The 26,882-nt window shown below is 37.8% G+C and overlaps 1 protein-coding gene across 1 annotated transcript; it reads right to left on the bottom strand.

Annotated features, from left to right (window-relative positions):
- Positions 1-415: 415 nt before the first annotated feature.
- aclya (ATP citrate lyase a) lies at positions 416-26,702 on the bottom strand. The gene is made up of 28 exons (XM_077558652.1): positions 26,546-26,702; positions 24,633-24,799; positions 21,972-22,094; positions 19,793-19,855; positions 17,062-17,252; positions 14,875-14,954; positions 14,312-14,442; positions 13,139-13,257; positions 10,333-10,469; positions 10,205-10,266; positions 10,008-10,125; positions 8,176-8,330; positions 6,453-6,549; positions 5,570-5,711; positions 5,165-5,333; positions 4,983-5,087; positions 3,841-4,037; positions 3,609-3,690; positions 3,429-3,539; positions 3,230-3,357; positions 2,950-3,043; positions 2,705-2,859; positions 2,481-2,631; positions 2,229-2,372; positions 2,018-2,131; positions 1,757-1,839; positions 1,247-1,323; positions 416-1,179 (listed from the first exon to the last, which is right to left on the bottom strand). The coding sequence occupies exons 2-28, from the start codon at positions 24,789-24,791 to the stop codon at positions 1,085-1,087; spliced, it is 3,282 nt and encodes a 1,093-aa protein (XP_077414778.1). The 5' UTR covers positions 24,792-24,799; positions 26,546-26,702; the 3' UTR covers positions 416-1,084.
- Positions 26,703-26,882: the final 180 nt, after the last annotated feature.

The raw sequence follows: 26,882 nt of genomic DNA, 5'->3' as shown, positions 1-26,882 counted from the left end.
TTGTTTGTTTTTTTTCGTTTTTTTTTTTTTTTTGTATTCTACAAATAAATTTTATATGATGCATATTTTACAAAATATGATATAAATATATATATATATATATATATATATATGAATTTTCACATAGATGTTACGTATATACTGCATATACATATTTACACATAGTACACACACACGCGGGTTCAAGTGTTTGTGACGTCAGAGTTCGCTAGCGTAAGCTAAGATACACATTTATCCCACAGTGGAGAAATTCAAAGCGTTACTAGCAGCAATACACATCATATATAAATAATGTATCACAACAAATACTTATGTAGCCTATAGTTAAATAAAAACAGAGAACACAATAGTGCAAATAGCATCATCTGCTTTTATGACGTCATTGTAAAATGCAAAACACAATCAAGGAAACCACTTTACTGATATGCAGCACACACTTTTAATTACATAAACGTTGACAAACAGTACAGTCAGTATAGAGGCAGGTTCAGTTACACACACACAGATTGCAACAACACTAATGAGGTCATTATTAGCAAATTATCCCAAATAGATATTCTTGTACCTTTACGACTTATTATATGAACGATAACCAGTAATTAGTATTGTACCATTGTAGTGCTCCACTCATATTATTGTAGTGCCTTTTTTATTGTACATCATACCTGAAAATGACATACGCCAATAAATGGTCCCTTTTGCAGCAAACAGCCAATACATTATGGACAATTAAAAATAAACTTACAGTAAACATGAATAAAGCTATTATCTACAGTGTGTTGTCACATTATTGCACTACACGGTCAGTCGGTCACCCTGTCTAATAAGCTCAAGATGACAATAAAATGGCACACTGAATAGAGCTGCACAAAGATGCGAGAACATGATAGACGATTTAAACTTTTGTCATGTGTCAGGCCATATCTGAGAGGATTTTCACAGTGTTGCATCTTTTCACGGGTGTCCAATACCGACACTTTAAATCTCAAAACATTTTCAAGCAATGTATGTAGTTTGAACAGTTAACATATTGATGAAATATGCTAAATCTTCAGCCTTCAGGGTGAAGCGAGATGATCGGGTCCTACATGGACATGTGTTCCGGGAGCACATAGGAGATGTCGTCCCAAGGGTGACGATACAGACCCTGCTTTAGCCTTTTCTGATCCAGGTAGTGTCCTGAAAAGACGCTTTTGTTATTATCAATATTTGTTAGAACTTTTATTTTCTATGTGACTTCACGCACCGATAAACCCCATGCTGCGTCCCAGGACGAAGATGCCATTCAGAGCGCCAATTTCCACAAACTCATCTGCTTCATCCCTGCAAAAAGAAACCATTTATTTGTGAGAATAATTACGCTTTTATATTTGTTGTGTGGAGTATTCTTTTTAATCCATGTAAAAAAAAAGTCACAAACAATTGCTTAGTGCAGATTTTTTGTTTTCAGTGTAAATGATTATTTTTTTTAACTATCCATAAAATTGTTTTTTATGTCTTTATTTTTTATGGTTGATGTGTGTTTAGCTTAATGCTAACAATGCAAAAAAACAGAATATGTATTTATTTATTTAATTGTTTATTTGTTTTAATTGTTGTATTACTTAAATTAATGTATTTATAATGTATATATTAATTTTATTTATAGACGGAACAACATTCAGGAATATATACATGAGGTGGGTGATATGAAAATGTAACAATTTCATGTTGCTGATCCAAATTGTTTGGGCCCCCCTGGGAAGTAACTGACTACCTTGTAAATCCATCACAGGTTCTGAGCAAGTCTACAAAGGCCACACCGATGAAACCGTCCACATTCAGGATCAAGTTGGGTTTCTAACACAAACACAGAAGAGGAAAAGGAATGTAAATAGAAAGTGTGTTATGATGGGATATAAAATGGATTGTGCAATCCAGGTTCAGAACGTAAAAACCCTGAAACAGTTTGGCTTTACTCAAAACAGGATTCCCCAACCTTGGCTATGAGACAATGAAGAAGGAAAGCGCGTGTTACTTTTGAGGTGGTGATCTTCTCCACATCCAGAGCGTAATCCAGCAGCTGTGTGGAGGGGAAGTTCTGCTTCACAAAATCCTTCAAGATCTGGACTCGCATGTCAGGATTGTTAATCTGAGATGGAAAAGACAAAAGAGGAAAAACAACCACAAAAACATGACAAATGAAGCAGTGGAAGCTGCGGTGGTCCGAGGCGTGACGTTTCACTCACAGACTTGACCCTGTGGCCGATGCCCATGATGAGCTTGCCGTCTTTCTTCATCTTGTTGACGAACTCCATGGGCAGGATGCCGCTGTCGAAGGCTTTGCTGAACTGCTTGGCTGCGGCATCCAAGGCGCCTCCAAAGCGGTCACCCTGAGAAAGAAACAAGACACAAGGTTTTTATTTGTCGAATGGATTTAGGTCAAATTTGTTATTTATAAAATCCCATCAGTTAGCGTAACATTACAGAGCGTGTCTTACAATGGTGAGCAGGCCAGATGTGAGACTGGAGATGAGATCTTTGCCGGCTCGGGCGCACACGATGGTGTTGTGGGCGCCGGATACTGCCGGACCGTGATCGGCTGTCACCATGAGACACATCTCGATGAATTGGCAGGCATATCTGGGCAACCTGGGAGAAAACATACTGGATGATATCATTCTTGTCTCAGGAGTTCGTCGCAATAGTTGGATGAGAAACGGACCTCCTCTGGAACCACAGAAGCCCCAGAGTGCCCCCCAGGCCAATTTCCGACTTGAAGACCTCCGTGATGGGCATGCCGGCGTAGATGAGCTCCTGCCCCCTCTCGTCGCAGATGCTGGTCATGAAGGACGCCGGTTTGCGGATTAGACCCAGCTCCTGCAGAGAAAACGCACCATCGAGAATAATGATGTAATAAAAGAGAAGATATTTATAACGTCATTGAAATTGGATTAAAACAATACTGACTCGTGCCCAGGAGTAATCCATCGGAACGGTGGGAGGGGGCAGCTCCGGTGCTGGTTGGATGACTCCTTTGCCCACCAGGTCATCATATACAGACCTACATGGATGAAAGATTGACTTTGAAATGTTCATATTCAAACAATTGAGTCTCTGCAGTGCTTGCTCAAGCATCAAGTGTGAAATTACACAAGTAAACTAGGTTCATATTAGGGCTGTAGTTACAGTAGCTCACATAGCCAACACACAATATCAAAAATTGACCTCCATGGTAACTTCTACTGACTTAATGATCTCTCCCAGCTCATCAAAACTCTTTGGCACAAAAGCGCCGGCTTCCTTCAGAGCTTTGTTCTTGGCCACCGCCGTCTCTGAAGCCTGGTTAGCACAAGCTCCCGCGTGGCCGAACTGGACCTGAGACATAAAAACACAACACAAATTAAAATCTTTCCTGATGCCCGACATGCTGTCCGTGTAGCTTTTACCTCTGAGGCAAACATGGTAGCGCAAGTTCCGATGCACCAGCACACCACGGGTTTTGTGATCCTGCCTTCCTTGATGGCCTGGCAGATCTTGTACTCCTCCGTGCCGCCAATCTACAGAACAGCAGCCAATCAGGACGCCGCTTGGATGACATTTACAGAGAGTCCAGCCTTTCCTCTCACCTCGCCCAGCACGACAATCATCTTCACTCCTGGGCTGTCCTGGTAGCGCAGTACGTGGTCGGTGAACACGGAGCCAGGGTACCTGCGGCGCAGTCCACAGTCAGCACATTTACTATTCAGAATTGCAAAACTATATTGGAAATTAATACTCAATTATTCAATACAATTTTCAATAGGATACTCGATTATGAATATATTCGATACCTTACTTTATAGAAACGCTTTTACCTACCTGTCCCCACCAATGGCCACGCCTTCAAACACGCCATCAGTGGTGCGCGAAATGATGTTGTTGAGTTCGTTGGACATGCCGCCTGAGCGCGACACGTACGCCACACTGCCCGGCCGGTACAGCTTGGAGGCCAGGATGTTGTCCAGCATGCCGCCCGTGTTGCCGATCTTGAAGCAGCCCGGCTTGATACCACCCACCTGTGGAAGGACAACGGCAACATAAATTTGCACTAAAGTGTTCCCTCGTTTTCTGCTAGGGTTAGGTTAAAAAAATACCCGCAATAAATGAAATCCGCAAAGTAGTTAGCTTTATGTTTTACATTTATTAGAAATCTTTTAAGGCTTTAAAACCCCTCACCGCACAGTTTTTTCTACACCTTTCTCATCGAGGCATTTACATTTTCTCACATTTCTCTCTTCTTTAAACATTCTCAATGTTCAAACCTTTATATTTTTTATAAAATAGGTATATTACTGTAACAAAAAAAATGCATGCAACATTGCAGCAAGGCTGCGAAAAGTGAACCACGTTATAGTGAGGGAACCCTGTATTTATCTTGTCATATCCTTTATTATTAATCATTATTTAGTTTCTTTCTTAATTTACATTTTATAGTGTAATACTGTATATGCCATTTTCTTTTATTTTTTTTTACATTTTCTTGCTATTTTATAGTACACTTTCACATTAAACATTTTGTCAACTAAATTATCCTTTTAATTTATGCATAGTTGTGGTACATTTCCCGTATTTTTTGAAATATCATTTAAGCACAAAATTATAAATTCAACTTTTTTTTTGAAAAATGGAATGTACTGTAAGGTAAATTCATTCAATAATTAATACAATATTTTAAAAAAATAATAATAATGAAATGTAAGAACATACTGGTGCTGTTACCTAAAAAGAGAATTGTCTGTAAACTACAATCATTTTTAAATTACTAGTATATTAAATTTTACACGTCCATGCGTATTTTGGCCGGATGATTCTTATTGGATATTTATATTAAAATTTTTTAAAAAAGGAGACTAGTTAAGATGACCAGGCTAGCATCTGCATTGCAATTAATCAACCTCTTGGGTTGTAGAAAAGTGATAATAATGTTACATCCTTAAAAAAAAGAAGACATTGGGACTCACAGTTGCTGGTCCGATGATGGTGATGCCCTTCTCATCGGCTGTCTTAATGATTTTCCTGGTGTGCGCTTCAGGGATTCCCTCCGCAATGATGGCGATCGTGTGAATCTGAACAATTTGATTGCAAAACCGCGTGACTTGACATGAATTAATTTTTTGTAGGTTGAGGGGGAATAAATGCGTACTTGCGGGTACTGCATGGTCTCCATAGTGCTGTCGAAGGCCGAGCGCAAGGACGCGAAGCTGATGAGCACGTCCACATCCGGGTGCTTCTTCATGGCGTCGCCCATGTTCTTGTACACTGGGAGGAGGATCTCTTTGTGGCCCCAGTAGAACTTCTGCTTGTGGTCGCCACTGGGAGTAAAGCAGTCAGGTTCACAAAAGTCTGTTTTGTGACCACACACACTGAGAACTGAAAACACTGTTATCTCAAATCAGCTTTCCCCAATGAAATGAATGCAAATGCCATTAATGTGTTCCAGCCTTCCTTGAAAAGCCCAACAAAAATGTTTACAATGTGTTTTTGCGCTTTATAAAACCATAATAATATAATCAAATTGATTATTAAGAATGAACTGTAGTATGCTTACGTGAAGGGGTAGACCATGGCCGCCACGGAGGGCTCATCTCTGGAGCAGACATAGTCAAAGTCCAGCATGCCCTGCACAGCCCGCGTCTGCATGCCCCATACGATGGACTTGGTCTGCTTGCTGAACAGCGTGGTCGCCTTGACTGCAAGGCAGACATTTTACATCATTGACATCATCATCGCTGTGATGGAAGAAAATGGCTTGCTAGTCCACATCCATATATATTATGTAAAAACTCTTCAACACTAATAATAATAATTATTATTATCATTAATATACAATATTGTAATTTCATGCTATTCTGAGACTCATTTCAAACTGCTACTATAATTTTTAAGGTGAACGTAAATTTTGGGGGGGATGCTTTTTTAGGCTCTATTTTTACTATGTATTTCTCACTAATATGCATGCTAATTAGTGCATTATATTTACATCATTATTATCATTACTATTATTATTATTATGTAGTGATTTAGCGCCATACCTATCTAATACTCTTATTATAATACTGTATATAATAGTGGTAGAATGGTAGACTAGTGGTTATCTGCCTCACAGCTTATCAGTTCTGGGTTTGAATCATCGATTGCTACATGTAAGACTAAATTGTGCATCTGGGCGAATCTGAGTGTAAATGTTTGTTAGTCTGTATGTGACTGATTAGCCAGTCTCGCCTCAAATCAGCTGGAATATTCTCCCGCTTACCTGTGACCCAAATGAAGGCAATGCAGAAATGGATTGTCATGTTCCAGTGTGAGTGAGGACTGCAGAGTGGTCTAAGTGTCTGAAGAGGGAGCTAAATCCCTATTGTGCCCACTAACATGCACATGTGCCCTTTTGTGTACAATACTATATATGATGCAGTATGAGTGTATTTTCTCACCAGCAGCAGCTGGTGCACTTTTGGTTTTCGTTGCCTGCGAGCCTTCAGCTTGACCTCTGTTCTCGGAGAAGGAGGCTGTGCGGCTGGATGCCGGGGTCTGAAAGTGGGAAATTAGGCATTAATGTCACTTTTGTTCGCGTCGAAGCCACAAGCATTTTAAAAATGTGCACTAATGAGGTCGGTGCTGGCATACGTGGTCTTTTGTGCTTGAAATGTATCTAGTTTGGATAATACAAGCAGTACTGAATGTGAGTAAATACTAGAGCTGTCAAACGATTACATTTTTTAATCAGATTAATCACATCTTAGAATTTTGATTAATCACGATTAATCACTTAATAAAAAAGTTTTTTTTTTCCCCCGTTAAATTTGAAGAGCACCGGTTATGTGTTAATTCTTTTGACATTTAATGTTATGAGGACGTCTTCACCATCTTTTGATCCACTGCACACGCTCATCCTCCTTTTTTTCCTAATCAGTTAATTACTTGCATAATTTAAAATGGAAAAAAAAGACCCCAATATTTTGACATGAACAAATATTCTAAATTTCATACGCAATTTTTTTTTAAAATGCTTTACTTTAAAGCATGAAATTATGTTTATTGCTCAAACAACCTGTGCTACCTTAAACGTAGCCTTCCGCTGTCACGCTAATCTATGGTCAAAATTAATAGTGCGATTAATCTTAATTCATGAATAATGTGATATTTTTTAGTGATTAATTAATCAGTTAATGCTTTAACTTTGACAGCACTAGTAAATACCTTCAACTTTAACTACATTTTCACCTCCTGTAAATCAGTGGGGCACCACTAAAAGAATCACTGAATGAAATGAAAGTGGCATCAACTTTTTTTTGTTGTAATCCAGTGCAGTGCATTTGTTACGTATAGCTCAGTTGTATTTAACTTTTAAATGAAATACATGTTTGCATTTAATCGTTTAGAACGGTTGGTTTTAAAACATTTATTTATGTACAATCTTTATTTCATTTTTATGTGGAATAACATTTTAATTGAATTATAAATTTTTTTTAAAAAACAGGTGCGTGTGAATGGTTGTTTGTTTACACGTGCCCTGCGATTGGCTGTCCAGGGTGTACCCCATCCCTCGCCCAAAGTCAGCTGAGATAGGCTCCTGCTCAGCCGTGACCCCAATGACGATAAGCAGTACACAAAATGGATTGATGGATTTAAGTACAGTAAAAAATAAAAAATAAAAAAATTAACTAGTGTATTGATGTTCAACTTTTGGAATAATAATTATACATTTTGGGAATAAACCTCCGCCTTGTTTTTGATAAACAGTTACACTACTGTATGTTATTGTCGGTTATAATGTTGGTATTAGAGAAAGTATTTTTTGAGGTGGTACTTGGTGTCAAATTTTTTAGAACCACTGCTGTAGGTGTTGTGGCCACATATCCCAACACCTTTGTCCATGTGTCTCATTGCTTTCTGCGTCGTGTGTGTGTACTATCATCTTTCTTTCTTTCATTTTCACATTTCTACGTGGTGGACTGTCCCAATACTTTTGCACACACAGACTTAATGGAAGCTTCCGGGCAAGCAGTGAGCCTTCGTGAGAGTGGCCACAACAATTTGAGTCAGATGACATCACTGTGAAAAGATCTCAGACAAAAGAGCCACGGGGGCTCTAAAAGGAGGACAAAGCGCTATGCCGTAAACAACTGCACGACACGACATGGTGAAGCGTCATACCGATGTGCTGCCGCTGGAGTTGAGCAGGAAATTGGCAGTGTGGGCTGCGACGGGAGGCTGGTTGGGGATGGGCCGGTGACCCAGTGCCATGCCCACGATGGCGGTCATGTGGGTCTCCGTGCCAAAGACGTGGATGGGGATACCGGTGGTCTTGCCTGTGAGAGGGGGAGGGCATTGACTGAGAATCAAAATCAATTGGATTTTTGGGGCTCTTCTATTCGAATCTTATTAAAATACAAATAATTTGAATGTGTGCATTTTACAAATTACACATTTTAGGAAATACAAATATATGCTAAAAAGTTTAATTTTAAAAATCCCTCATGAAAATATGTTTTATTTATACAATAAAATATATAAATATATACAGAAACAATGCATACATATTAATGTATTGTACTACTGTATATGTATTTATGTATCTATGTGTAATGTATGTAGTGTATGTATTTTTTAATTGTATTAATAATAGAGTTTATTGTGTTTCTGTCTTAATTTCCCAATTAAGGAAAAATACTTTTTAATTTTCAGCATTTGATGCAGTGTAGATAAAAAACAATGTTTTTGTTTTATTGTTATTGTTATTATTATGTATATGGTAAAAGTGCCATAAGAGGGAGGCTGATATGTCATACTGACACTTAAAGTACTCCCCCAGCCCTAACATTTTTGTAGTTTATTTTAACTGCTTCTGGTTAATTCTGGTTATGAAATCACAGTGTCAAGGAACATAAATAATTTTTAACTACAGTGGAACCTCGGAGTTTGAACGTCTCGGAACTTGTACAAATCGGATTTCAACCAAAAAATTTGAGTAAAAAAATGCCTCGGAGTTTGAACACCCAAGCAAAGCAATCTAAGCCGAACGTACCTTGAAAACGAATAGCCGAGAGCGAAGCCGAGCAATGCCGAGCAATGCCGACCAATGCCGAATGCTCACGTTGCGGTAGTTGAGACGATGCACTGCTCATTTCAGATCTTGAATACTCCCGGAGGTGCTCCATACTCGCGAGTGCATTTAGATTTTTCCATGACAATTTTCTTCGCCATGGGGCCAAAGAAAGACAAGAGTGCCAGTGGCAGCAAAGAAAAACATACAGTACTACGAACCACAGTGGAATTAGGAAGGAGATTATCGCGCCGTTGTAACTACCGTAACTACTTCTGTAAATGTTGGCACGAGGACCCCCCTTAGCTGTTCAACAGCGTGCCTGATGTTAAACAGCGCACGCAAAGACCGCTTAGTAGTCTAACAAGATGCCCAATGTAAAATACACAAACTCAGCACTGAATTAAAGCTAACATTAAGATAGCATTTAGCATCCACTGATGCCATCACACCACAACAGGTAAGGTAAGGTATTTTTATTGTTTGAATACTGTACTGTACTGTAAATGTAAAAAAACGTAAATAGAAATTAAAAAAGGAATTTTCTGTTTTTGGATTTTGGGAACCGATTAATTGCATTTACATTATTTCCTATGGGAATTTTTTTTTTCAGGGGTTTAACAATTCGGACTTTGAACACTTCGCAAGAACAAATTATGTTCAAACTCCGAGGTACCACCGTAAATATATTCTTACAAATTAATAATTAATCGATATATATTAAGTCATTCATGTAAATGATAATTCCCCTCTAGGTCTTATTTTAGTGATAATGTTTTATTTAAGTTTAATACTTGGGATGAACTCCAGTCCAGTCAACGTTTTCTTTTCTCAAACGACATAATTCATGCATTGGATTGGCTTTCAGATTGGGCGGCCACCGCGCTGATTTGGCATGGTCCTGACCACCTGTAAAAACATTTTTTGCACTATATCAACTTACCAACTTCTCCCATCACCCGGAGGCCCTCCTGGTAGTTTGGACCCCCGCGCCTGACAAAAATGGCCACTTCGTGCTCCTTGAGAGGCACCTGGTAGTCTCGGATTGCTCGAACAATTCCCTAACAGAGTGGACAGGCGGATGTTAGCAGAATGCTATTAGCAGGACACCATGCATGAGTCAGCTAGCTGCGTTATTACCTTGAACGTCGCAGCCACGTTCGTAAAGTTGGCAATGCTCCCTCCGATGATCAAGACTTTGCCTGCGAAAACATCAAGCTGTTACTTTCAGGAGAAAGAAAAAAAGACGGCCAGGTGTTGGATGTTACCATCGGGGTGCTTCTCCCTGGTCATGAGCGAGAGGATGGTCTTGGCGTAGTCGTACGTCTGCTGCTCGCTCGGCGCCCCCGAGTACTCGCCGTAGTTGGCGAGCTCATCCACGCCGCCCAGGTCACAGATGGTGTCGCTATGAGATCGGAGGCACATCATTGTAAGGGGACAAAAAAATCTTCATTGATAGCGCACCGTAAAATAGGGAGAGCAGATCAAACTATAAGCTTCACAGAGGGATTCATTAGTTGTGGTTGAGGAGTCTGCGTGGGACATCTTACATCCCCAAACAGATGGAGGAGAGAAGACGGCGCTCATTCATGCAAACTTTTCAAAATGGCAGCAGAAAGAGCTTTATTACTACTAGTTTCCTTATTTTAATTACCTGCAGATTCATGAAAATTCATCTCTTTTCCACGGCAATCATTTTAAGATACTAAAACAACCATTTAGGAATGATAAGAGTTAGAAATGACTTATGGGTGAGCAAAGTATGGCCTGTGGGCCACATACGACCCACTCTGTTCTGTAATCCGGCCCAACGAGCAATTACATTATCAAATGTTTACTATAATACGCCAAAAAAGGTTAGTGAAGATCTATTTATTCATTTATTTCTTAGTTCATTTATCTCAGTAAACGTGACTTTATTTGTTGCAAATCAAATAATTGTAAAAAAAAGAAGAAAAAAAAAGAGACTTGTTTAATTATTAATACCAGTTACGAGTTATTTAAAAAATAGAAAATAATATGTTGAATTCAATAGAATATTTATGTAACTTGTGGAGTGCCCCAGGGATCAATTGTGTGGCGGCCGTGGCTCAGGATGTAGAGACGGTCGTTCAGTCACCAGAAGGTCGGCTGTTTGATCCGCGCTCTCCCCAAGTCATGTGTTGTGTCCTTGGGCAAGGCACTTTACACACATTATCTCCAGTGCTACTCAAACTGGTGTATGGAAGGTGCTAACGTTTGCAGGGGCCGTAGGCGCACACTGGCAGCCTCGCTTCCGTCAGCCTACCTCAGGGCAGCTGTGGCTTCTTAAGTACCTTACCGCCACCACAGTGTGAATGTGTGAGTGCATGAACAATGTATCCGTTCCATTGTAAAGCGTCTTGGAGTGTCTAGAAAAGCGCTATATAAATCCGATGCATTATTATTATTAATTCTGGGGCAGTACTTTTTCTCCTTTATGTGAATGATATTACAACTCTTTCAAAATTATTAAAATGTATTTTGTTTGCAGACGACAACACTATTTTAAGACGAGAAAATTATATATAAAGAGTTTAAGATTATTATGAAATGGTTCAACGCCAACAGACTTTCTATAAATATTAGTAACACCAGATTTATGACTTTTAGAAGTAGAAATATAGATGTTGAAGTAACACTGACTGTGCAAGGTATAGAAATAGAAAGGACTAATGAAATAAAGTTTCAAGGTATTATTATTGATAAACAATTAATATGGAAAGCGCACATAGAACATGTCAAATCTAAGGTATCCCAAACCGTAGCCGTTTTACACAAAGTTAAAGAATCATGAACAAGAATGCTTTGTTATTGTTATCTAATTCATTGATTGTTCCATACCTGAACTATTGCATTGAAGTGTGGGGGTGTGCTGGCAAAACCTACACTGAATCCATCTTTCTTTTACAGAAACGTGCTATTCGTGCGTGTTGTTTGCGGTTGCGGATACAGAGATCACACTAATCCAATACAACTAAAAACTTTACAAATTTAATGAATTGATGGAATTTAACTGCCTTAAAATAATGTACAAAGCCCATCATGAAATTTTACCAATTAATATGCAAATCAAATATATATAAAAAAGAAGAGAAAGTGAGTACAAATTAAGAGAAACAGATATTTTTTCCAAACCTAAATACAGAACAAAACAAATAGAATGATGTATTTAAACTCAATGTGTCAGTTTGTGTAACAATCTGGATTATAAAACTAACTAATCTCAGTCTATTTGTATTTTTTTTTAAATGTGTAAAAGCACAAATATTGGAAAAATATATATAGCACAAGGTCATGCCGTTGAGTTATTTTGTTTAATTGTTACATTGAAAGCTGCTGACTGCTTGCTGTCATTTATTTGTGTTGATCATTTTTTTTGGTGTTGTTTTACTTTTTTCTGTCCCCTTTCATTTTTTTTAAGAATTTTTTTTTTAATTTGAATTGAATTGTATACTTTATTAAACAGTTATTTTATTCATTCAAATTAATTATAAATGAAAATACAATAAGCATTAATTATTTTAATTACTATAATATTTTATTCATTTATTTAATTAAATAATTTGTTGACTGATAGTAAACAATAAAATAAACATCCATCTATCCATTTCCTGAACCGCTTATTCCTCACAATTTTAATAAAATAAAAATTAATTTACCATTCATTTTATTGGTTGAAATAATTGGTTATAAATTACTGGTAAATGAATCCTTTATCCATCCATTATCTGAACCGCTTATCCTCATATTTTGTATTCAATAATTGGTTAATTAATTCTAATTACATTAATAAATAATTACATAAATGAATGAGAATGAATCCATGCTTTTCACTAAAGTAAACTATTTTACAACTTTTACCAACACATTTTAAGATTCTACACTTAGACATGCAGGGCCGTAGAAGACCGCAATGATTCCCACCTGGCACATTTCCTTGAATGAATGAATTATGTGTTTTCAGGCTGTACGCACGTAAAATGAAAAAGGTTATCGTAGACTGCCAAAACAACAAACCCCTGATGGCTTTAGTGAAGGCATTTGATGGACTACCTGTACACGACAGAGGCTCCGCCGCCCGCCACCATTGTCCAGATCCGCCCCTGTGGGTTGAGCAGGGTCAATTTGAGGCTGGCGCCACTCTTGGCATCCAGGTCAGCAATGTAGGCCTCCTGCGACACAGGTGGGCAAAATGAGGATTATTGGATTGTGCAAGTGTGCCCTATGAAGTGGCCGTGTTATGGGCTGATTGTGTATTTGTGGAGCATTCGTGCTTGATTTTGACAGGCAGACGCTCAACCACACAGACGCACACACATCTGACGCCTGGGTGGAAAACACTTCCAATCTAAAAGTGCCCGCTGTCCCCCTTAGCCCCCCTCGAGCCAATTAAAGCATCCGTCTGCTGCTGCTGCTGCTGCTGGGTGGGTCTGTCTGAGACGAGCCCAACACGCCACAACAGACTATTTACATAAGAGCTGCGAGTGCGAAGAGTAACATATGTACATTATTAAAGTTTGGTGTATAATTATCTGTCCATATTTACATATCTTTGCTTAAATAAAAACAATAGATTATGTTTGAAAAATCGCAATATTGCTATAATTAATTTAGAATGATTACAGGTTTTCTTTATACAGCGTATTTATAATTTTGTTAAAATAAAATGACTAAGTTATATAATTATAGCTTTTATATACAGTATATTATATTACTATATTTTATTCTTTATTTTGAAATAAAAAAAAACTATATATCCATAAATGTTTTGGGGATATTTTTAAGTTATATAAAAAATTTTTTTTTAAGTAAAACAATATAATTTTTTGCAATTTTTTGAAAACTATGTAAATGTCAAATTGCAAATGTTTAATTATAATACAATTTCTAGAAAATAAAAAATCCTATGGAAAAATCTGTAAGTTTAATTATTAAAAAACAAAATCATGTAATAAAACAATCTATATATTTATTTATATGAGAAGAAATATAGTTATTTATACCATATCTTTTTAAATAAATGCTACAATAAAAAATATCTGCAAGTTCATTTATATATTATTGCTAAAAAAAGAAAGAAAAAAAGAAGCAGAATCCTGTCAAAAAAATCTATATACAAATGTGCGTCTTACAATAAAAAATATATTTATACTGTATAGATTTTTTATAAAATGAAAATATAACACGCTATATGTAATTTAAAAAATCTATACACATTGAAATTACCTCCGGGTAGGCCTCCCTGCCAAAAGGCGGCGGGAACTCCACATCCCCCCACTTGGCCTTACAGATATAGTCTGCCGTCGCGTCTATCTTCGCCGCCATATCCAGCACGTAGACGCCATCTTTTGTGACCACTGCAGGGAGAGGGAGAACAGAAAAGATGAGACACCCACCTACTGATTTACAAGAGGCATATTGCTTGTGTAGGACTTCAAAGTAGGAAGAGCATGTTCTTTGTAGCCAATTACCAACATCAAACAGCAAACGCATCAAATATTTACTACGTTCCTTCCTTTGGGTTTGAAATGTGGCAGAATCAGCTTGTGATGGTTGAATCTAATGTCACAATGTTGCCTTCTTTCATTACTTAACATATTTATGCTTGTTTTTCAAACATCATGAAACTGATTGGCGCCAGTTTTTTGGACGTCTTAACATGAAGAAGCATGTCCTTTCAAAGCGTAATGAAGTAATGGAGAGTTAATTTAACAATATAAAACCTACCTACCCCCGCGACCCGACCCCGGATAAGCGGTAGATGATGGATGGATGGATGGAAAACCTACCTAGTGGGTTGATTTCCAGGTATGTGAAGAAAAGTTCCTCATACAGGTTGAAAAGTCCGACAATGAATTGGGCCAGGACCCTGACAACATAAATACAGTAGTACAATTCACATAAATCAATATAGCATGACAAACAATATCTAGAATCACTTTCTTATATATCAGGAAGTCAAGTCATATTTTGCTTTCCAAAAGTCACTCTTCAGTTCATTTGAATTTGCTCCATTTATCATCATGAGTCTGTTTATAAAAAAGCTAATTCAATTAAATGGAAGGAATAATTAAAAATCAAATTAAACAACACTAAAAAAAAATTCTTTGTTTATACACACATTTTCATCTTGGTTGGTTTGGTACAGCGAGGGATCAAAAAGCACCCCCCCCCCCCCCACACACACACACACACACAAAAAGTGTAAATGGGATCCTATTTAATGATATTTAAAATGAAACATTAAATACTGCTAGCAGTTCTCCAGATTTCCACTTGACAATGAAAAAGCGCACGAGATCTCAATAAGAGTAGAGAAACAACCATGTGTACCTGCACGAAATTAGCTTCCCTGCTGCAGGAGGCGGAAATTACTTTACTTGCTTCAGCTGTCAAAAACGAGCAGAGTTGAACGTGCGTGCGTAATGTTTGTTCCTCCTGTCAAGGGGAGTAACTATGTCGGCCGTTGTCAGAACCTTGTCTGACGCACGGGGTGCGAGCCAGAGTGACTCAGCTTACCAAGTGTGCTTAGAATGGAAAAAGAAAATGTGAGTGAAAAGAGGTTGCGGTGGGGTTTCGTGTGTGTGTGTGTGTGTGTGTGTGTGTGTGTGTGTGTGTCCCATCAATGTCAGCCAAGACAGTGAATCGTTGCCATAATCAGAATGCTGCTGGACAGATGGACAAGAAGGTGGGGAGTGGTGGTGGGGTGACTCGCTGTATCACAGCCATCAAAATAAATGGACGTGCTGTGAATACACTGCGGCCTTGACGGAAGGCTGGGGGTGGAGTCAGATGGGGAATAAAAAGCAAAGGAGAGAGTTTGTCATTTGGCTAATGGAAAGCACTTGCGCCCCCACCCCCACCCCCACCCCCACCCCCACCATTCCATGCTCACTTACAACGTCACAGTACTTCTTCTATAATGAGCCAGGGGAAAGCCTTCCATACTGGAGTACTGTATTACTAAAACTGCATCTAGTAACATCTAGTTTGTGTTTGTCAGTATTTGCACCATAACGCAATTGAATGCTGTATTATTAGCAAAAATACACATAAACCTGCACCTGGAATTCACATTTGTCTCAAGTGTATACTATACGGTGTGACAGAATTGAAATTGGATAGAATATATTGCCACCAAGTGTTGTGGAATCAGTCATAATGATCGCATTACGCCCTGGGGAGACGTGCAATTAAGTGGAATGGAAAATCAATGTCGGTATTACACCAAAGGTCCTTATACTCAAAATTGCACTCCATATTTTACACAATTTACAGTATCTTTATTTCTTCATTTGATCATGTTCCTGTTTGTTTATATTTACCCTTGTCAGCCAATCACCCGTAAAAATGACAGAAACCCCTTTGTCCAAATATGGTAAATTTCATATTTCACAATACTACTTACTATTGGTCTGTCTCCATGTTATTTTTTTTAGCATTAACAAATTAAAAGTTGAAAATAGCTTGAGAACAAATCTATTCATTATCTTGAACACTTGAATTGTCATGAAGCTCCACCTCTTGCCTCACTCGGTTTAATTTGGAATTTAATGTTTGTGGAGTTTTTATCATGTGCTTGATATTTAAGAAGAATTGATGTTCCATAATTAATCATTATCGGATTGAAGTGAAGTGAATTAAATCGAATCGGGAAAAATCTAAATTGACTCAAATTGAACGGTTATGAATCGAAATTGTATCAACTGAGGAAATGACAATTGATACCTAGCCCTATTTTTCAGACAATAACAAGTGAAAATAGGTTAAATGGGAGTAATAATTTGATGCAGATGGAAATGGTCAGCCACGAAGGTACACAAAGTTTTGTCCTTGCGCAAGGCACTTATTGCCCTCATTTTCTGCCCATAGATTCCCACAGTGACTAAAAGTGTCACAAGTAATCCTTGCAGTGTACTGCTACTGTACTGGCTTCAATCGAGTGGCCATTTTTAAGAAAAGGCTCAATCACTCACAGCCTCTTGTCGTTGGGGACATGGGCAAGCAGCTGCTTGCTCACCAAGCCCTCGCTGATCTTCTCGTCCACGCCGACCAGCAGCTTCTTGGCCTTGGCGTCCACATCGCCCACATCCACGCCGCCCTCGTGGTGGAACAACACGTGGTCACCCTCGCGGGTAGCGTAGATGCACACGTAGAACTCCTCCTCCTGGATGCAGTTGATTTAGGAGTTTCAGTATCATTAGATAAATAATAAAAATGGTAAGCATAACAATTAATAATAATAATGAAAAGAGTTATAATGGCAAATCTATTTGTATTGTGCCATGTAATAAGATTCTACATATAGAGTACAATTAAAGTGCCGGAAATCTAACTGCTTCACACAAGCTAGCCACATTTCTACTGTAACGATGATCATCCCAGACAAAGGAATTTCATTTCTTCTTTCTTCTCTGGATATGCCACAGTGGGGATTGAGGGGGACCAAGAGCATCCCCCACAGACCTCAAGCCCGGAATGAGAACACTGACTGACACACACACAAAAATGACTTTCTCAGAAACCTGACTGAGTGTCTTATTTTGCAACAGAACAATGAATTATGAAATGTTATGTGTTTGACATGAAGATGTTTCAATTTGATCGGCATATTCTCCACTTAACTTTCATTTGTGTGCACGTTTTAACAGTTGTAAGCTAGGTAACATGTCTTTTGATGTGTTCAACTGTACGTGTTTGCATTGATTGAAATTTGACCTTAGAATCTCGGCTAACATGGAATCCAAATGCAACCTGATGATTCTTGACAAAAATCAAAATTCAACCTGGTAAATTTCCACGCTACTTCCTCTTTTCTTCCCTTTGGACTCGGCTCCTGGCCCCCCCTTCTGGCTCTCCTGGCTATTCTACTTGCTAGCAGAAGGTCAATACACGCGTGTAACTCTCGGTAGCCATCGCTCTGCGACAGGCCCAGCGAAACACGCTGCTTTTGTCCCTGCCAGGCGCAACGGATCGCCGGGCTTTGCCGAGACAGGCTCCCTGAAACCTAAACAGAACAAGCCCTCTCCTGCCTCAGCAGTCCCTTGGCCGTGAGACTCCTGCTACTTCCCATCTTGCTCATCTCTCTCTATCCTGAACCTTCTTCATCTGTTCTTCAACGGCTTGGTGAACCTCCAATCCAAGACAACAGCTCTCCCACGCCAACATGAGACCATCCGTAAGTGCAACTTTGCAACAATTAATCAGATTGTACAAATTGGTGTCTCCAAATGGGTCAAGCAATTCAGTTAAAATTTTGGGTCTCATGTTCGCCTCACTAGGAATCCATTACCTCGTTTAAGTTTTTATTATTTTAGTTTTTGTTTCTAGTTCCTTTGCTTCTTTTAAGTTCCAAGTAGATTTTCCCAAATAACTTAACTAACTTTCCTTAACTAACCCTAACCCTAACCCAAAATTAAAACCTGATTGTGTACTGTATGTGTGTTTTATCAATTTATATTAACCTCTAAGCTGAACAAATAACTCATAGAATTGTTAAAGGGTACAACCTTCATTTTAATGACTGATTCAACAAGGTTCTCTCATCTGTTATCCTGATAAAACATAAAAAATGATGTGGTGCTCCGGGGCTGCTCAAAATTAATTTAAATATTAAGTTTGAGTCACCTTCAATTAATGAGTCAATTGTGTATTAATTTAATAATTAACTATTATTGATTTAATAATTAATTGAACGGATTTCCCTGAGACTACTCAAACCACTGATCTGAATATATTACTGGATAGCCGATCGCCCATACAAGCCTTTGAGGCCTCAGGGCGGCCATCTAACTCCTCCCATCTCACGAGCAGACTACTGGACATATACAGCTCATAGTCACTTAGTATAGGGCCGGGTGGGGGGAGGGGTTGTGGTGGGGTAGTCACTATATTTTATTTAACAAGTAAAAAAAAATTAAAAATTAAAAAGTGAAATTATGTGCTGCTTTGATCACACCCTTATTCCTTTAATTTGACAGATGTATCTTTACAGTTATAATTCTTTAATATAAAAAAAAGTTTCCTCCTGTAAACATTAAGCTTATAATTTATATATGTATTTAAGGCAAGTTGTAAAATGTCTAAATGTATCAATATGTCTTTGGCACACTTAAAACATTTAAAATAGAACATATTTATATGTTTTTGGGAGCAAATGAGTTAAAGATACATCTGTTCAACAAGCCTCATTCAAGTGTGTGTCTTGTAACTACTACTTCCGGGCGGTCTAGCTCAGTGGTAGAGTGGTCGTCTCCCAACACAAAGGTTGTGGGTTCGATCCCATGCCATTGTAACCATGTCAAAGTAAGTAAAGTAAGATACTGAAATTTCAGTTGCTCCTGATGCTGCGTCATCAGAAGGTGAATGGGTAGTCAAACGTAAAGCGCTTTGAGGGCCTTATAAAGTTGGGAAAGCGCTATATAAATAAAGTACCATTTACTTCTGGGGCCGCTCGCCTGACTTGAATAAGCAAAAGTGTGGCTAACACTAATGCTAGCTCAACAATGCTTAAAAAACAAACAAAAAAGGATCTAAGTAAAAGAGCAAATATCAAATTAAATTGTCCGGAAGATTAATCAATTAGGCCTTTGCTACCTCACCTCCTGACTTTAATATCATTTCATCATAGGCACTAAATCATAGTCTTGACATATCGTTACACTCCAAATAATGAAACAAAGTCATTTGGTACAATGACTGATTTACCTGTTTGTGAGGGACAAAGGGTTCGATGAGGAAGTTCTTGAGCACACCTTTGGCTTTTCCCACCTGAGCATGAACCGGAAACCAGTTATACACACAATCAACCACAATGCAGGATGCATAACATGTCTAGTGCAAGCAGGTGCAAGTTTACACACTTTTTACAGGTTATTCAAGAAATCTTCGTGGCACCGAATTGCACACTTTCCTAGATACCCAGCCACCTCCATCCTTTATGTAATTTGAATCATTCATGCATTACTCTGAGAGTAGTCGGAGGAAGTCACGGCTTGTTGTGTTAACAACATAGTTGCATATCATTTGGATTGCACCAGTGTTTAATTGAGTTACTCCTTCCACATTCTTGCATTCTCAGCATATTTCTGCTCACGGAGGAACAAAAGGCGAGGAAAACACGACATTACAAAAGAGTAGCGCTGCAGTTTCCTGGGAGAAAGTCGTCGTCGTCTCTCGCTGCAGGCACAAGCCGAGCGAAGGCAGCTCATTTGGCAGGGCTGTCACCGCGTTTGCGTTAAAAGGCCAACAGGCAGCGCTTATGACAAGGGACTGGCGGAGAGCAGCCAGCCGGAGAGAAAATACAACAATGAAAGGGGGCTGCCATTTTGAGGAGTGCAGAATAAAGGAAGGTTGGGAATACAGGTGAGAATTTTGCTTGCCTAAATTGATCTGTTTATGCAAATCTATACCACAACAAACTCCAGATGTGATAATGAACTGTATTAAATAACTGACAGTGTTAATAAAACCTCAACATTTTTAGCTCCACCAATGGGAGATCGTAGGAGATTGATATAAAAAATCTACACACCCCTGCTTGAATGCTATATATATATATATATATATATATATATATATATATATATATATATATATATATATATATATACACACACAAACGAGACCAAAATAAGTCACTGGAAAAAAAAATCACGATTGCAATCTGTACAACTTAAGTGAGAAAACCTTGAGAAAAAAAATTAAAACAGGTGAGATAATGCGTTGCACAAGTGTGCACACAGTCTTTTAATTGTGATGTGGTTGTGTTCAGATTAGAATAAACTAGGAGTGTCAAAATTAGTGAGTTAATTTTGAGTTAATGTAAAGTTCCTTTAACGCCACTAATCTTTTTAACGCGGGTTTAATGACCGTCCCAGCAGACACGTCCACGTCAAAATTTAACAGTAATAAATTTAATAATAATGCATATATTTGTGGAAACTGGGTCAAGTTGTATTTTACAATTTTAAAAAATGTGCAGAATTTCACAAGTTACTTCATGTTAACGATTAGATAGATTAACATGAAAAGAAAAATGCACTGAGCTGTCACAAACGTCTTACAAATGCAATTATGCCATCTAGTGTCAGAAAAATTACCTCAGCACAAATCAATATCACACTCCTTTTTTACAGTGCAGTACATCTTTTTAATGTTAACTTAATTTTATCAATTGTAACAATGACTTAGTTAAATTTATTTTCCCCACTTTTATGTTAGCAAGAGTATGAAAACTTAGAAGAAAAAATTATTGTACATTTTATTGTACATTTAGAACAGATATAAAATTTGCGATTAATCATCAGTTAACTATTAAAGTCATGCGATTAATTACAATTAAAAAGTTTAATCGCCTGACACCCCTAGAATAAACCAATCAACACAATTGTGTCGGTGTGGATGCACCATTTTCTGCTGTGATAATCTAGTTATCTTTGGTTCGCAAAATTGTTTACTAATCTTAATAGCTCCGGTAAAATTACCGGTACCCGAATCTACTGCAATATGTTTACTTTTTTTTTATAAGCTGCAACATGGCGGCTTTATTTATCTTGCTTTACAGGTACACACTTGTCTTGTCCTAAGTGATGAAATACACACACAGAGAGTCTTCTTGTCTGGTTCATGGTGCATGGGAGCTTGAAGAAGCATCTTCTTGGTTTATGAGGCGAGACAGCATCAGAATGATGGATGCTGTGAGTTGTATGCTATCTTGACTGGGCTGATGGACTACTGGGTGGAAGCAGCATGCATCTTGTTCACACCGAACGCAGCAGATAAAAAATAAAAAATGCACAAATTGGAGAAAGGAGGGTGAAGGAGAGGGCAGCGGAATGATAGCGACGAGAGTCATTGGCTTAAGTGCACTCTGTGGATGACATACCGTCGTCTGCTTCATGAGGCGTGTCCTCAGCCACTCTCTGACGCCGTTTAGGTCCAGGTTGACGCCAACCAGGCCCAGTTTGCCCCGCCTCTTGATCAGCTGGTCCGGCTTCACCACCAACCTCTACAGAAGAAGGCGAATGCCGTTTATCGTCTCAAAGTTGAGATATCGGTTTATTATTTATTATTATTTAGGTGTGATGCCCCTTATCAAATAAACGCCTTACCTTAAATACCTTATTTTATAAAATTTTTGTTTTTGAATATCTATGATATAATAATAATCAATAAGAAAATACATATAAATATTTTTAATATTAAGTTAATTTGTATATATATATATATATATATATATATATATATATATATATATATATATATATTTATATATATATATATATATATATATTAGTTAACGCATTTTTTTAAAGGTTTTTTTATGCTAGAGCATACAGAAGTCTTTGTTGCAGCCTCTCAACTGCAGAGAACAGTTGAAGAAATTGTAGTTATTTCAAATACGGCCAGCAAGTGGCAGCAGAATATAAGAGATCAACCAGGGCCATGTTGCAAAAGGCTCTTTTCCCCACTGTTTTAAACAAATGTGTGAATAATGATGAAACTTAGCTATATTCTAATGCTAATTGCTGCGGAAAACAGATTCAAAAACATATATTTTCCTTATGAAAGAAGAGTCTCTAATCGTTCTTTTGGTAGGTTCCAGAACACATTTTTCTGTGTGATTTGCAAAATCAGTCAAAATCCAGTAAAATAGCCAGGAGCGAAGGGGGTTGCTTCAGTGAAAATGGCTGGGAGTGAATGAGTTAATTGTAAATATATTGTTCCAATTACGTAGCTTTATTTGTGGAAATAAAATTCAAATATATAATATTGACAAATATTATTCTCAAAGGGAATGTAAGAAAATTAAACCTTCCATGTGATGAACAAAATGATTACAATAAAATATTACTATTACTACCAGTATTAATATAAGTAATAATGCCTCGTCATCTCTAGTAAATGCCTGGTACTCGCTGTCTGTTTCTTAACATGTTATTTATTTACTTTTATAAGCTATTCTATGACTCCTATCTAATTAGATGAACTGAAAAACAATACAAATGCCTCATTATCTACTAAATGCCTCATGCGCATAATTTTGTGCATGGGAACAAATAATTAAAAGTCTATAATGCTGTTACTGTAGGACTTCTGTGGTCTCCAATAAACACCTCACCTCTAGTAAGCACTCAACAGATAAGTAAATAAGCGCTGCGAGTCATTATGTGAGGAAATACCCAGTAGTTCTTATTTTCTGGTGAGATGACCTCAATTACATTTTTTAAATGAGTTGTAAATTTGCATGGGTACTTTGGTTGGGCGTTGCCATTTACAATAGTGAATACCATTGCATGGGTGAGTAATAAGACACGATCAACACCAAGTGTGCAAATATGAACAACGCCCTGCAAATATCCAGATGGTCTGGTGGTGTCTTTGCAAATATAAAGTAGGACATTACACAATCTAGAAATGTGTCATTTTCTGGATGGCTGTCACTTCAAAAAGCATAAATTAGAAAAGAAACAGAAAAATGACTCCGTAGTTTTTGTAGATCAACATTTAATAAAAAAATTTTTTAAAAAAAAGATGCACTAGTTGACTGTTATCATTTGCCTTTATTTTAGCATAACCTAACCTAAAAGACCAAAACATTTATGAATAATAAATCTGATATTGTTTATTGTGTGACACCCGATTAATGTATTTTGTATTACGTGCTTGTGTTTGTTCAAAAATACTGGGCAAGAAGACCTTGAAAAAATAATTGCATGTTAAATCACAATATTGCGTTTAAAAAAAAAAGTCGTTCAGCCCTATTCAAGATAAACACAACATAAACTCAAATTCTCGATGAGCGACAAAATATTTTCCAACAAAATCACTAAATCATACCCAACTACATTATGTTCCTAACCCCAAACAATCATGCTCCTCACTCACTTAAAGCAGGATTCTGCCATCCCCCACAAAAAAGGAGAAGAAGCTGCTCTTCCTCCCACTAGCCAGCGAATGACTTATGACAGTGCGGCCATTATTATCTGGGCCCTCGCCAGTGAGGAAGAAGAGGAGGAGAAGGAGGAAGGTAAGACACGACAGATGGTGAACGTTAATGCAATTTCCTAATCAATGCTAGCGCAGCACATCTCTCGCTCTCATATCTGCCCTCTGCATCAAGATCATACCTGAAGTCTAATTCAATTGATGTTCCATTAAAGCCATTGTAACTCCTACTAGGAATGCTATGATACTATACCACAAAAATCCAAGGAAAAACAAATATGACGCAAAAAATACTGGGGGAAAAAATCTGGGAATATGTGACTCCGCGGGTGACAAAGAGTATGCAGGGGTTGACTGTACAAACGTGTAATTCTCTTATGTTGTATGTTTACTTTGACAGCGACCTTTTTGGAAGAATAGTTTACAATCTGCCAAACTCTTGCTGCCACCACATATGGGTACCATGGTAGCAAGATAGATGGATGGAGCACACCCTACAGTCCATGACGTCAACTAACAACCTCTCTGCCAAGAAAGTCTTTGTCCTCCATGTTTTAATTTTTTTCTTGCACTTATGAAGTCAACCAATCATCCAAACCTCCGTGAGCAGCCAGGGGTGCTCCAGCGCCAGGCGGTCCAGGTCGGTCTCAGGGGTGACGTTAGCATAGCGGAAGCGGTTCTGGACCGTTGCCGAGGTGCTGATATGTTTGTAGAGGAACTCCTTGCCCGTCTGCTCCGAGATGGCTTTGGCGGACATGACGGACGCTACATGGGACAGGGAGCGATGAGATGGATGAATACAAAGCAGGTTTGGTGAGGAAAGCAGACTAAATGTAATCAGCCGCAGATTATCTGCACTAATAACATAAGAGGCAATTATTTACCACTCAGGTTATTGTCCTCTAACAGGAGTAGGACACAAGCAGAGTAGCAAGTATACTGGAAGTTCCAAGGTACACTGATGAACCTCCATTTTGTTTGTTTTCAGTTTTCCCCGTAGAAAATAATAGACATCAAAATAAATAAAGCACAGATATTACAATTTTAAATATTAGTTGGTAATATATAATTTTATTATTAGTGTAAAAAAAAACAAGTCAAATAGTATTCTCAAAGTACAAATAAAGGCCTTCTCTCCCATGAAATAAAATATTACAAATAAAATAAAATAATAAAAATGCCTCATCCCTACTAAAAGGCTGTCACTCTGCCTCTTTCCAACTTTATTTTAACCATTTATGGTTTATTTGTTTTTAAACTACAGCCATAAAAAAAATCCACTGTACATGGAATGTCATGCATGCAGTTACATTCTCAACTGTCAAATGTGTTTAAAAAGAAGAAAATGAAAATAAAAGTAAGTGACTGTTAATAGAGTTTTACATTTCCCTTTGATGATACATTACTGCATATATTTACGCTGCTCTAAAAAATTAAGTGAACAAAGTGTTTTTTTAACAGAACAGGATTTGTGTGTTTTACATACACCCTTCTGTAGCCTCCAGAATAAGAGCAAAATAAAAAGCAAAACACACAAATCCTGTCGAGACTCATTGATCTTAACTCACCCATTATGATTATGCCAAGTTTATGTGCGAATTTTGACCAATATTGTTCAAATCATAAAGCATTCCCAACATTCACATTGTAAGAGTCCACTGTACAGTATCAATGAGATATCGTACAAGCACAATGACTCAATTGTGATTAATTGAGGCTGTATACCGTATTTTATAACTAAGGGTGACCTTTACACTTACATTGCTTAGTTAAGTCTATATTTTTTAAGCCTCTCTATTGAAAGATGCTCATTTATTTGGAAATGGCACCGTTTTACCAACCTAATTTTACAACCACTGATAATTTCTTTCTAAAACGCTGCACCTTTGAGCATCTGCTTCAATCTCCTCTATTCCACTAAAGGGACCACTATTTCTTAATGGGGATTATTAAAACTAATGTGCACTATTGATTATCGCTGGACTGGAGTCACTACTACGCCAATAACACCGGGATGGATGGAAACAGTTTGTGCTGGAAGAGCAGCCATCCAAGTCGTTCAATACATCATTCACTTTGATTAGAAAGTTGCACATTTTGACTGGTGATGATAAATGTGTGATCGATCATGATCATCGTTTAAAAACAGCATGATGGATGACCAGATAGTCCATTCAACACAGATAGAGAAACACGAGTAGACTAAATGAAACAGGAATTTATCTTAGAAAATAAAATAATAATAACAATAACAATAATAATAATAATAATAATCACATTTAATACAAATTTGGGACTTAACAAGAATGCTCCTGATTCCATTCATTTTTAAACTGGTTTAAGCAACTGGTCAAATTCATTAGACAATTGAAGAAAAGTTATGCCTCAAATTTCCTAATTTCATATTCGACGACGGCTTCTGACGTCATAGTTGTCACTTGCTTTCTATCATTTCATCTTTGATCAAAGCAGAAGAAAAGACCTCGCGTAAAGTACTAAAAATGTACAAACCTTGTGTTAAAATGTAGTCCTACAAGGGGGTTCTATTCTAGCGAGGTTTCAACGGAGTGTGGGTCAATTTTTCCGTGGCTTCGCTTTCGCCTCGACTCGGAACCAAGCAAGTGGCACCGGAGAGAGAGAAGAGCTGAGTTTTGTCTTCCGCCTCGGATCTGCCGAGTTAGCCGGCTGATAGTCTCTGGCCTCTGATTGGCTCGCCTCGTGCCGTGCTGTATTGATGCATTCACTGACTGTTGGGTAAAAAATATCACTCGTGAAATTGAATTTTGAGCACACAAAAAAATGCGGAATTTAATATTTAAAACAAACTGAATACATGTAGAACATTATA

Source organism: Vanacampus margaritifer, chromosome 2 (assembly GCF_051991255.1).
Source record: "Vanacampus margaritifer isolate UIUO_Vmar chromosome 2, RoL_Vmar_1.0, whole genome shotgun sequence".
NCBI lineage: Eukaryota > Metazoa > Chordata > Actinopteri > Syngnathiformes > Syngnathidae > Vanacampus > Vanacampus margaritifer.
This window is presented reverse-complemented; position numbering and strand designations above follow the sequence as displayed.